Source organism: Hemitrygon akajei, chromosome 7 (assembly GCF_048418815.1).
Source record: "Hemitrygon akajei chromosome 7, sHemAka1.3, whole genome shotgun sequence".
Lineage (NCBI taxonomy): Eukaryota > Metazoa > Chordata > Chondrichthyes > Myliobatiformes > Dasyatidae > Hemitrygon > Hemitrygon akajei.
Window position 1 is genome coordinate 136,230,205 of NC_133130.1, and position 13,714 is coordinate 136,243,918.

Below are 13,714 nucleotides of genomic sequence, written 5' to 3' on the forward strand. Positions count from 1 at the left end.
ACATCAACGGTGTGACTACAGTAAGTGATGCTTGGCTTAAAGAATTTACACGTGTTGCATTGTGCTCTGAGCCCATAATCTTCTAAGTTTTTTAACACTGTCTTGAGAGTTTGGAGATGTTCTTTGCCATCCTTATTGTTGACAATGATGTCATCCAGATAACACTGAGTGCCTGGGCAGCCTTGCAGCACCTGGTCCATAGCTATCTGCCAGAGCGCAGGTGCAGATGCTACCCCGAAAATAAGCCTATTATAGCAATAAAGCCCTTTGTGAATGTTTGTTGTATTTCACTATTATGAACATCATTCCCACAGAGATTATGTTTTCTCCAGTATAAGTTCTTAGTTGCATATCTGCAGGCTTCAGACTTCATCTTTGATATGCCATTTAAACATTTTGTGTAATGACTGAAACAGCCAAGCCACTATCCTATTCCATTTTAATTAAATTGCTGTTCACTTCTGGTGTAGTCTATATTGTTTCGCTGATGTTAGTTTTCACATTGTAAATCTCAAGGCTACGCAGGAGTGTTTCACTCTCATCATGATATTTTTCATCAACAGCATGCAGATTGCTGGACTTTTGAATTTGTCTTTTTACCCTTTTCTCTTCCCTGTACAGTCCATTTACTTCTGTCTGCCCAACCTGCTCTTTTGTATGTGTCCTACTCTGTTGCACTTTCTTAAATTTTCACCTTTAAATCTGGTGTATGTGAGGTCCTGCCACAATGGTAACACAATCTGTTCAGCCAGGCAGCTTGCTGTTCAGACTTTGCAATTTTGTTCACTCTCACTTTCATCCCTGACTGGAACACAATTGCACCTCTGTCTGCTGTTTCTATTGATACAGCTATTTCAACTGTTCTTTTAAATCTGAGCTGTGCTTCAATTAGAAACCATTTTTGAATGCTTTCTTGTAAGGTTCCACAAACCTAAAAATCTCTCAGTGCATTATTAAGCCCATCACTGAATTCTCAAGCTGTTTTGGATTCCCTTTCTTTCTGATTACACCTATGAAACCTAAAGTACTTTGCAATCAACAATATTTTTTGTTCTAAATGCTCTTGCAATACATTCACACTAACAGCTAATTTTGGCTGGTTTGGTTGGAGCAGTTCAACTTCTAAACAAACTGTGTGCTTTTCCACCTTTTGCACTCAGCAGTCCAAATGTATACCAGATAGGGTAATTGGTTATTGTAAATTGTCCCATGATAAAGTTAAGGTTAACTGGGACATTATTCCATCAGGCGGGCTTCGCCATTCACTTGCTTGACACCAAACTCCTGAATCAGACATTATATTCCAAGCTCTGTCACAGGAAGATAAACGTCAGACAGATGAAAAGATCCACAGGTGTGTTCAAAGTCTCCTTGAAAACATGCATCCTCCCAGATTCTTCGGAAACTCTGGCTCAAAGTGGAAAGGGAGCACTTGGGATGGTTTTGAGCTCTATATGTTGGGAGCATGCTGAAGTTCTGTGTAAACAGCAGAAAGTTGGCACCCAGATAGTAAAGAGACCTCACAAACCAGCTCATTGGACATCTCCCTCCCCATCTATTGCAGAGACCACCACTCCAACATCGGCCTCATCATTCACCTAGGAATCCACAAAGCCAGATTGGAAGTCTTCCACAATATCCTAAATTGTAGAGGTAAAATACTTCTGTTGTGAAGTTACAATATATAAATATATATTTATATCAATTATTTATATTTAATTACTACAAACTATATGTTAAATGAATGAAATAACATTACATCGCATTATATCATGGAGCCTTAATGTAAATTCATTTGCATTAAGGAAATTGAAATGAATATAATGCATTTTATGGATAATTTACTGAAAATACTTGTGTTCCTGAGAAGATCTTCTAAAAGATAATGTGTGAGCTGAAGGCAATAAAACAAGAATTATAGCCCTCAATAAAAATATTGTGTTAAAATTTAAACAGCATCCATCCCCCTGAAGGAATTTGATTGTAATCAAAGTCAAAGTTAAGTTTATTGTCATATGCACAAGAACATGTATGTTTAGGTGCAATGAAAAACTTATTTGCAAGAGCATCTCAGACCAACAGCATCATATAAGCAGCATTCAAGAGAAAAAACGTAAACTATACACAAATTATACAGTTATTTACAAGAAAGAAAATAATTAGAGCAAAAAAGTCTATTTTAATGCAAAGTAATCAAAATGGTCTTAGTATTGCTAAGCTGCACTGATTAGGGTTTCACATAGTGATCAGGGTAAGAGATACATTTGATCTATGCATCTGATTACATGTTTATAATCAAGTTTATGTGCTATAGTACAGCAATGCGCGGACTGCCTTTAATGCCAAAACTTTATAATGTTTCCAATCATCCTTTAGCAATTTTCATCCACAACTAATATATTTTTCAGCTAACTCCTGAATTTCCTGCCATCACAGAAGCCAGACTTCTGACAATTTGATTCACTTTCTCTGATATCAAGAAATGGCTGAAGCCACTTCTTGAGGCAAAGGAATTACACAAGAACCTGGTGATAATGCTCCACATGACACACAATTCTCATCAAGCTGCAAAAGAGTTCTACCAGGCAACATGGAAATGTTAACAATTAAATGCAGCAGACGATAAAACACACCAGACAACAACTTTGCCCATCAACCATACTTCTTTATTAATCAAGATTGATTGAAATATCTCGCAGATTCACCCTGTATTTTCAACCAAGGCTCATTAACTCTTCAGCTTCAGAACTTTTTTAGTTACTTGCACAAATTTTCAGCTTACATTCACGACTTCCAAGCCCTACTACCTGCATTCAGATATTAAAAGCTCTTGAAGAGCCTGGCCTGGGTCAGTCGCGGTCTCCGGAATCACTGCTGATGGCCATCTTATTACATATATATATATGTATATATATATATATATATATATATATATATATCCTCACGTACTTCCAATACTTTACTTAGTGGTTTATTGCTTATATACAGAAGTTGGTCTCTGTACCTAAGGAAGATTGTACTTGCATTAGAGGGAACATAGCAAAGGTTTGACCAGATGGATTCCTGGGATGGAGGATATTAACCAGACTGAGCTATACATCTTAGAGTTTAGAAGAATGCAATTTGATCTCATTGAAATGTTCAAAATTCTCAAGGGCCAAGAACGTTGATGTTTCTCCTGGTGGATATGTCTGGAACCAAGAGTCAGAATTCATAACAAGGAGTTGACCATTCAGCGCTGAACTAAGAGGTTCCTTAGTACAGAGGATAATGAATCTTTATCGAAGAAGTGTGTGGAGATTCAGCAGCTGAGGATATTAAGTTGATTTGTCATTATGCAATTATTATTATTTCCATTTGAAGAGAAATTCTAACAGCTCTCCAAATACCTGCCATTCGAGCAGCTGCACTCAATTCATATTTGTATTGTCTCATAGGTTTGTGATTGTGATTCTCGGTAAATGCTTGGATTCATTATTCTAAACTGTCTAAAACAAGACAGTAATCCACACCTTGAACTCATACATCTTTCACAATTGCACCCCAAGTTTGGTGCAGGAAGACGTTGGCTCCATGTATTATGTGAACCTGACACATGCACTTCAGGACAATCCTGATTTATTTTTTAGCTATTTACCTTTGAATTTGACAGAGTGTGACTACTAGCTAATCGACTGGCTGTAAGTGGACACTTTTCAAAGGCTCGACTTCAGCTTTCAAGATTTCAATTCTCAGTGGTTTTCTACACAAGGCACTCAGAATATAGAGACAAGCGATCAGTGCTTTAGAAAATATACAGATACATTGCTCTTTATCTGTGAGTTGGTTCATCCTCCTCTTGTCTGCAAAACCCATTTTCTCAGCATGCAGTCATTGCTGTGTGAAGTTAGGAGCTTCCACATTGATGTGACACCATCATGGCAAGAGAAGCCCTTTTAAATAAAGTTACACAGTGGATTCTGGTTTATTGGCCCATTGGTTAATTGGAGCAGCAGCATATTTGGGGCAACTCTTAAAGAACTAAAACTAATTGAGTAAATAGCTGCACCTCCCTGCATTTATTTGGGACAGCAGACTGTTGCTGAACAGGTTCGAACAAGTGTCAGTCGTGCACACTTGTGTGGCCGTTAGACACGCTACCCTGTGCTTAGAGCGAACAGTCTTTAAATAGCAACAGTTGTGTGTGTTTGTGTTCAGAAAGCAGTGATTTATTTAAGGGACTGCTTTGTCGAGCACCTCCACACCATCCGCCACAAACAGGACTTTCTGGTGGCCAAACGTTTTAATTCCCATTCCCATTATTGTTCTGACCTGTCGCTTCTTGGCCTCCCCTTGTGCTAAGACAAGGCTACCCTCAGGTTGGCGGAGCAACACCTTGTATTCCATCTGAGTACTCTCTAACCTGATGGCGTGAATATCGATGAACAGATTCCCCCCCCTCCTCTATTCCCCACTCTCACCTTTCACTTCTTCCAACCGACCTATTAATTCTCCCAGGTCGCCTCCTCCTGTTGTTCACTCTCTTCTCCTGTCAAATTCTTTCTTCTCCAGCCCTTATCCTTTCCCACCCACCTGGCTTCACCTATCACTTTGCAGCTGGCCTCTTTTCCCTCCCCCCCACCACCTTTTTATTCTGGCACCTCCCTCCCTCCTGCTCAGTCCTGAAGAAGGGTCTCAGCCCAAAATGTCGAAAGTTTACTCTTTTCCATAGATGCTGCATGACCTGCTGAGTTCCTTTAGTGTTTATGTGTGTTGCTTTGCATATCCAGCATCTACAGACTTTCTCGTGTTTGTGATGTTTTTGTCAATGATAGTTGGCGAGAAGTAGACAGTAAGACAATTCCGAGCTGTTTTGCTCACTGTGGTGTCAAGCATTCAAGCTTGGAGATGTCAGAAATAGCAGGGAGTGAAAATTAAAATTTCAGCAAGTTACAAACTACAAAGAATTTGAAGGTATCGACAATCATCTTGAATGCTTCAATGAACATGAAGATTTGGAAGATGCAGTCATTGATCGCACTGTATGAAGGCAGTCCATTACCTACAGATGCTGGAAATCCAAAGCAACGCACAAAATGCTGGAGGAACTCAACAGGTCAAGATGGCACCCACAGAAATGAACAAACTGTCAACGTTGTGGTCCTGAAAGATGGATCTTAGCCTGGAATATTGACTGTTTCCATTGTTCCTGTTTGACCCGCTGAGTTCCTCCAGCATTTTGTGTAAGTCCATTATCCGCACTGAATTTGTTTGTTGCGTATATTGGAAGAATTGCTCCGATGTTAACTGTTGGGAACTAATACACTGTTTTACAATACTGCAGTACTATTGGCAGTGTTCTAATTTGTTCCATATTTCATTCAAATAAATAATTTGTTACTCAGTCCTGATGAAGGGTCTCGGCCCGAAACGTAGACTATACTTCTTCCTATAGATGCCTGCTGTGTTCCACCAGCATTTTGTGTGTGTTGCTTGAATTTCCAGCATCTGCAGATCTCCTAGTGTTACTCAGTTTGTCTATTTATACCTTTTTAACTATTTCTGTAGGTGTTCAACTAATTGGGGCAGCCACTTAATTGGGCCAAAACGTACTGGTTGCTGATGTATCCCAATTAACTGGAATCCACTGTACTGTATGTGCATGCTGTTGATTGTGAGATCTTCGATGTATGCCTACCCTGGAGAAGTGTTTTATGTGCGTGTTGGGCGGTGGGGGACACGACTGCATTCTTTTCAATGGAAGAGTGTGCAGCAGCCACTCGAGCACATACAAGGGCGAGGAGGAGGGTGGTGATTTCGGTGCTCTGCAATACCTGAGCGTGCAATAGCCATAGACACATAGGCGCGCACTCACACTCACACACACGCGCGAGCAAAGAGCCCCGGCTCCCGGGGTGACGTCACGCGGCGGGCGCTGCGTCAGCTGCGCGCAGCCTGGAGCCATGGCTTCGCCGGATTCTGAGGTAACGACCAACTTTTCCCTCCAACCCGGCACCCTTTCCCCTTACCCCCGCCCCCACTTGCAAACGCCGCCGCCGGGTATTTTCTTACGGGGCGGAGGCCCCGGGCTCGGAGTGCGCCGCCTTGTAGCTGGAAAATACCAGCCGGCAGATCGGGTTTTGTTTTAATTAAAAGTTGGCGCTTTGTGTGTCTGTGTGCGCGTAAAAAAATAGGCTGAGGGGGTGGCCTGTTGGCCGGAGGCGGCGGCCCCGCACCCTGAATAACGAATACGTACTCGGCGTATGCGGACACGCAGCGCAACCGGCAGGCTGGGTCCCGGGCGGTGGTTAATAGAGGGAACGCAAGTCTGACTCCAATGTCGAGGCGCCTGAGGAGATTTTTGTTTGGGTAGGCGACTGGGAAGCGTGTAGGGGGAGAAAGAGAGCATTAGCTAGGGAAAAAAATGCAGAAATACCTCACCATTGAGTGAGAAGAGTGCGTTCTTGCCTCTGAGGTATGAGTCTGCCCGATAGTTGCCATCACATTGAGAGGAAAGGTGATGATTTTTGTGTGGGGGCGAGTGGTTGTTGGGGAAGCGGAACATGGAGGATGGATGGACCGACACCTTTCCCAATGGTCAACAAGAAACCCCTACGAAATTCAGTTTCTGCACGCTGAAATAGTGGTCTATTGCCCAGTCCGCGCATTGCTGTACTTTTTGTAGTTTTATTTGTTTACACTATGGCGATTAATGTGTAAAAGAATTTCTTTTTCCCAAAACCAGCTTCTTCCTCCAATCTAGATTAAAAGACATTTTTTGTTGTTGTTGGGTTGTGCTCAGTCTGGAGTGGATTAGCTCTCTTGAGGTGTCTTAAGATTGTTTTTCATAATCTAGTGGTACATTAAATTGGTTTAAGGTGTGTTGTGATCTGCTCTACTGAGTTCTCAAGTCTGCTTGAATAGCTTATTGTGTTGCAAGTGGACGTCAGAGGAAATTTTACCAACACGACATGTTATAGATCTTGTGTTTGCTTGTTATAAATTGATGATCTTCAGTACTGAATTTCCTTTGAGCTTTTGCTCATTTGACAATAGTTATAAGAATGAATATAGGAGGGGATCCATGTACCTGATTCTGGGGTTTTAGCACCTTGTCTTCTAATCCTTTTATTCTTAGGTTTGTTTTCTTGTTCATGCCAAAATGTTTTTTTCAGCAATTCACTTTCTTGTCATCAATCAGTCTAAAGTTGAGGTCCTTTGGAATATGGCATAGCATTGGATTCTGATACTGGATCAGAAAATTACATTTTTTGGTGGTGGTTAAACAGTTGTTGAGCCAGGAACATTTGTATTTCATATAGAATTTGCTTCCCTTTTGGCTGTTTACAAATTTGTTAAAGTTTGCATTCTTAATCTGCATAAAAATGCAGCACTTTATAGTTTTTTAACATGGTGAACCACTAGAATCTTAAGTTGTACTGCAAGAAAATGGCAAAGTGGTAAAAATATTTTAACAAAATATTATTTTTGATATTCATATAGGATAAAAATCAGACTAAGCAAGATTGTTGAAGTCTCATTTTTTTGTTACTGATTTTTGACTGAGTCCTTCAACTGATAGAAACAAATCATCAAAACTGATAAAGATGTCAATTATTTCTGTAGCTATAATTGGGTTTACTTATGAAAATCGGTAGCAACTGGGAGTCAGTTGGCATACATTTGGACGTTAATACATATTTGTTCTTCTTCTTCATCCACTCTTTTTGATTAACCAGAGGAGTTTATTTTTCAGAACTGAAAGAAAAGGATGTATTGGCTTGGGCATGTAGCATTGTACTTTTGGTAAATGTTGAGCCTTTCTTTTATGTTGTCAGTTAAATGCTATCTAGGTTAAGTTTTAAGTGTTTCTGAGTAAATTGGAGTTGGCATTCCATTAATATAGGATACTTATTGATGGCTATATGAGTGTGCGCAGTGACAAGTATAATTATTTTTTGGGGTTACTCAGGACTAGAAATAAAGATATAAGATCTTGTTGAAGGCTGGGACATTACTATGCCTTTTAAACTGGTAACCCTATCTGGTGGACAAATTTTAGCTGCTGATGCAGGATTAGAGATTATCTTTTACCTAGTTAACAGAACCTCAATTGTTTTGAGTAATTTACTGACATCCAACCATTTCACCTAGTTAACTCAACCATGTGAACTACTGTGACCATTGTTTCAGGCAATTGTCTAATTTTTTTCAGTTGAGTCTGCAGAGTAAAAGATTCTTAAAATAAGCTAGGGTGTTTTAAAGTAATGTATAATTTTTCTTTTACATGTACAGGAACAAAGAGAACAATGTAGCTCTACTTAGTTATGGAATAAAACCTGGTAACTAGATAAATTGTGTTAATCCATAATGTGAATTTGTGTTCATTTTTTTCTGAATTCTAATATAGAAGTAAACTTCATGATGTCATTTGCCTGCACCTTGGCCTTTGAGGTGCCATTGATCTTTCTCTGTATGTGAGATAAAACTGTAAATGAAGTACGTCTAGATTCTTCATTGTTTTTGCTTTGCTTTGTTTAAATGATGCTTCTACTTAATCTGTTGCACCACATTCGTTGATGTCGTCCAATTTGTATTTACACTGAATTCAGTTACTATTCTGTATTAAAATGCTGATACAGGGTATTTACATTGGACCAGATGATTTTAGCAGTGAATTAACATGGTTTATCTTGGTAGGATGAGAGATCTGAATAAGACGTTGGGTTTCAAAATTGTATGAAGCATTGTAGTGCAAATATATAGACTGTATTAAGATCTTAATTTACAATTATATTTTCATTTGTTAAATTAACTGGAAAATTTTGGACTTAAGATCCTGAATTTGTTGATATAAAATCAATTAAAGATGCTTTTTAAAATTAAAAAAAGATTCAAAATAGTGCAGTGTATTAGATTCCAAATGGCAGGCCTTCATGTCTGCCAGCAGCTTGGACCATGAAATGGCTGAATCTGCAGTGAATTTATATCCAATGAGCATGCTCAGAATGCTGTAACTGAACCAATAGGGGGGGTTGAAGAGTTGGCTTATACACTGTATTTAGATGTAGTTGATCAAACACAACTAGAAAAATATTATCGTTAGTTGAGTAATTTGAACTTATTTCTTCCCAAATTCTTCACCTGCTGTGGTTGCAATGTTCTAGTGAGTTTTAGGTGTATTCTTCTGGTACCTTACTGGATTGGTGAAGTGGGACAATGCCAGCCTTTTAGTTGCTATTAATTCAACTTTCTGTAAGGCATATAGTGTACTTTGTTGCACCATTTCAAAATGTTAAATTGTTGAGAATTTGTGTGAAATACAGTTGTCTCTTGCAACTCATCAGCCATCTATTAAAGACATGATTGTATCTACTGAATATAACTGGTGAAATAAACTTTCTACCAAGATGTTGTCATTTAAGATGAAGCTCACTTAGCCATTTTGCTGAAACCCATTTGCCAGTAGTTCTGAGAACATATGTTGTACAGATTGGCAAAATAGATGGAGAATGTGATCCAAAATGACATTTTGAACAGTAGCTTGATAAACAATGTGTAATGAATGATCTTTATGTGTCATCTAGGACTTCAGTGTTTCTTGGTCAAAGACTGAAACTATATTTGATGGCAAGAATACCATTAAATATGGCTTCAGAAATTAAATTTGTTTTATTGTAGATTGATATGAACATTTTTAAACAATAATTAATTTTATAAGCCATACAAGAAATGGACTATGAATACCACTTTATCGAAAAGTCACAAAACCATTGACTGAAGGGCAAACAATGAAATATAGCATTTAGATTTTTTAATATATTTATAAGATATGTCTGTAAAGCTGAAGTTATCAGAATTTTGCCTGATTAAGACTCCGATTTGTTTAAATCTATTAAGTTTTTCTTTCAGGTTGAGTAGTCTCATTAGTCTCAATGGTCATGTCTTCTAGTAAAGTTGATGTTTCTGTTTTATTTCATTAAACATAAGTTAAAGATTTTAGGATAAAAACATTTTGGTGTTTAGCAACATGTTTCTTGTGAACGGATTTGTTGATTTTTTTAGCAAAAGACATTGCTGGGGAAATCCATATACTTGGAAACTTTGATTTACTTGATTTGTACAGTAGGATCATTGGATTTGTGGGGAGCACTTTCAAAATCAGAATGATAACCTGGTGGTGTTTGTGGTCATCCTTAATTTGTATTCTTGGTTGATAGATTATGGGTTTGTTGTATAGTTGCTTTGATCAAAATACTTAACCAGTAACAAACAGGAGATCATTTAGCTTTTGGGTCCTTGCTCAATTTCATTAGTCTCGCTTCCCCTGTAGCCCTACAGCTTAGTCTCTTAAATGGTCAGCATCCCCCGTTAAATCTTCTGGCATTTAAAGGAGCCATATAATCTATCAGCATATCTTTGGAACATGGGAGGAAACTGGACATATAACTGCATAACCATAAAATTCCACAATGAGAGAATGTGCAAACTGAACCATGTAGTATTTGCTTGAAACATATATGTTTAAATTTTAAGTATCTATGTACATGATAAGGAATTGTCTATTGTTAAAAGTTTTATTCAAAACTGGCATTTCAGTTTTGAATATTCTGTACAATAATATGGAATGTTTTCTAAATTTAACAACCATACTTGGTGCAGCATTGAGCATCATTTTACTGTTTTCAGCTGGTTTATTTTTATTTTAGAGATACAGTGTGGAATAGGCTCCTTCTGGGTCTTCAAACTGCGCTGCCCAGCAATCCCTAACAACCCCTTATTCAAGTGCAAAATCCAAAAGCACTATGAGTAAGACATTATTTAAATGTAGTTCACTTCTATCAACGTATGCAAACCAAAGCAAGGTAAAAATTAATTTAAAAATGTGCAAAAACAATAATTGAAGGAAAGCAATGACAACAAGACATCTCAACAATGAGCTTTGTTAACATATTAGACTCTTTCAGATGTTTATTTACAGTGACCAATTAATCTACTAACCGTTATATCCTTGGACTACGGGAGGAAATTGGAGTACGCGTCGAAAACCTACGCATTCCACAGAAGATCCAGGACTGAACTCCAAGCTATAATAGTGTTGTACTAACTGCTATGCTACCATGGCACCCATTTTTGCTATATTTAAATGCCTACCAAAGAACATTTAGGTTTAGATTTTGGACTCTAAAGTGAAAAATGGTTTATTGGCAAATTTTGTTAATGGGTTAAAGTGCCTTATTTCTTCAAAGACCAAATATGAATCATTATGTTTTGAATTCAGTGTTGAGGAATTGTTTTTGTGCTTTACTCTTGGCATCTGTTTTTCAATTTTAGAACTAAGCATCTGAAAGAGTCTGATTTGATATCAGAACTCATTGCTGAGATGTCTTGCTGTCATTGCTTTCCTTCAGTTTTGTGCACTTTTTAATTAATTTTCACCTTTCTTTGGTTTTCATAATTTTGATTTAAGTGAACCATATTTAAGTAATATCTTGCTTATAGTGCTTTTAGATGTATCAACCTAGGAATAGTGTTTATGTTTGCAGCAGCTTGGAAAACAAAATGGCGGTATCTACAGAGAAGTTATCTCAAAAAAGTATTCTTGTAAACACCATCTCAACCAAAAGGGGGAGTTATACTGGAGTTGCTTATGAAGAAAGAATAAAAATGTCCTGTTAATCATGCTGTATAATACTGCAAGTTTTTTTTAATAAGTCAGTGCAGAATATAGACTCTGATGTTTGGAGTATAATACTCTGAATTTGCTTTTAGTGCTGTAGAAGATAGCCTTGGTCATTTATCTAATCTTCTGGAAGAGGGAAGGTATAGGAAGTTTCTAAGAGAAAAGCCAAAGTGATAGTGCAGGGTAGCAAAATGATAGCCAGAGTTTTATTGGGAGGAAATAGTGCATAAAAACATGAAAGGAATTGGATTTAGATCTAGAAAAATAGAAATAGACAATGTTGAAGGTTCTAACTGAGTACTTGCAATGTTTGTTGCAAAATACATGAATTAGTGGCACAAAACAGAAATTAATGTTTACAATCTAATAATCGAAGTGACCAGATTGGTAAATTAAATATTTTTGAATACTGACTTTCAGAAGTGAAGCAAAATGGAAATTGTGGTGTGGTAGCCCAGTACTAAAGAATGGCATGAATGTATTAGAGAGGGAGGATCTTAACTTGGGAAATTAAAAAGTGAATGAGACTTCATGGAATTAAGAGACGATAAAAGACAAATGCATGGTATAAATCAGGAAATTGACGAGGCACATACCTGGGTCATTATAATTTCAAAGACTTTGGATATAGACTTGGTAAACTAAATTGGCAATGATAGTGTGAAGGATGACTTGATAGAGAATATAGAGGAATAAGATGAATTCCTTTTTTTTAGAACAGTATGTTGAAGAGCCAACAATTTCAGATCAGTAGTGTGGAATGAGAAATTGTTAATCAGTGATCCACTAATTAAGGGGCTTTCAGGGAACAATGGAAGAACTTTAGATAAAATTTGAAGATAATTTGGTTCAATCTGAAATCAGAGTCTTAAATCTAAATAAATGAAATTATAAAATCATGAAGTTGTGAGTTGGCCGAGGTTTTTTAATCTTTTATTAAAATATTGGATAATAAGCAAGCAAAGGAAAACAATATTTAAATTTACACACACACATATACTCTTTATATGGCAACAAAATAAATACAGGAAATGTTGTGTTGCCTTGACTATCAGGAAGCTAACAATAGTATTAGGTCAAAAGAAAAGGCCTTTATTGCCAAAAAAGTAGTGAGCCTGAGGATGGGGGAAATTTCAATTTTTAACCAAGAAGAACCAAAGCATCAAAAAAGGAGAAAGCAAACTACCAGTGTAGTGAAAAACATAAACAAAACTTAAAATCAAAAGCAAATGATGGACAAAAGTTCAGAAGAAGAATGTGATTCTTGCCTTGGGAGCCACCAGTTTTTCTGAGTTACTTGAAGTGAATATAGAGTTTCCTTTTGTACTGAGCTGGAAAAATTATATTGAGAAATAAAGAAAGAGCAGTTAAGTATTATCTGTTTTTGTTGAAGGAGACACATCAGACCTCTTGGAATGAGGAGCTCAAAGAAATTAACCTTATCAATTTTCCCCAAAAAATAATTTTTGGCTAGGACTGAGGCAAAAAAGATTCTGATAATCTGCAATCTAGGATTTTGAAAGAAGTGGTAGTAGATATACACTGATTGTCATAAAATTCAAATTCTAGAATGGTTCCCAGAATGGAACATAGAAAAAGGAGTAAAAGAGACAGAAACAGTAGAGAAAATGCTGAAGTTTGTCATTTGAGGAACTGGTAACTGGCACTTGAAGATAATAGACTTGGATAGAGTCAACGTACAGTTATGGAGGAGAAATCTGTTTGATGAATTGACGAGATTTCAGGGGTTGTAACAACAGAATATATACAGGTGAACCAATTAATGTATATTTGGCCATTATGAAGGTCTTTGGCAAACTCAGATTATTAAACAAAATTATGTCAGTTGATATTGGGGTGATTACTATTGTAGATTAAAGATTGGTTAATGGGTAAAGATGGGAAATAAACATGTATTTTTAAAATGGGGAGAAAATAACTCATAGGATGTTTTGGCACTCAGTGCTGGAGCCTAGAGTGTTCACAAACTCTTATCAATGATTTGTTTGAAAAGACCAGGGCAGTGTATCTCTGCTAATGATACAATGCTGG

The 13,714-nt window shown here is 37.3% G+C and overlaps 1 protein-coding gene across 4 annotated transcripts in view; it reads left to right on the forward strand.

The window, feature by feature from the left end:
* Positions 1-5,832: 5,832 nt before the first annotated feature.
* LOC140730957 (histone-lysine N-methyltransferase EHMT1-like) overlaps positions 5,833-13,714 on the forward strand; it is a 188,886-nt gene continuing 181,004 nt past the window's right edge. Inside the window, exon 1 of one of the 4 annotated variants that reach the window (XM_073052060.1) lies at positions 5,833-5,963. In XM_073052060.1, the coding sequence (XP_072908161.1) occupies positions 5,943-5,963 (21 nt within the window). In that variant the 5' untranslated portion in view covers positions 5,833-5,942. Of the gene's footprint in view, positions 5,964-6,252; positions 6,349-13,714 lie in introns of those variants that run through there. The other 3 variants (XM_073052063.1, XM_073052065.1, XM_073052064.1) reach the window with 3 other exon arrangements.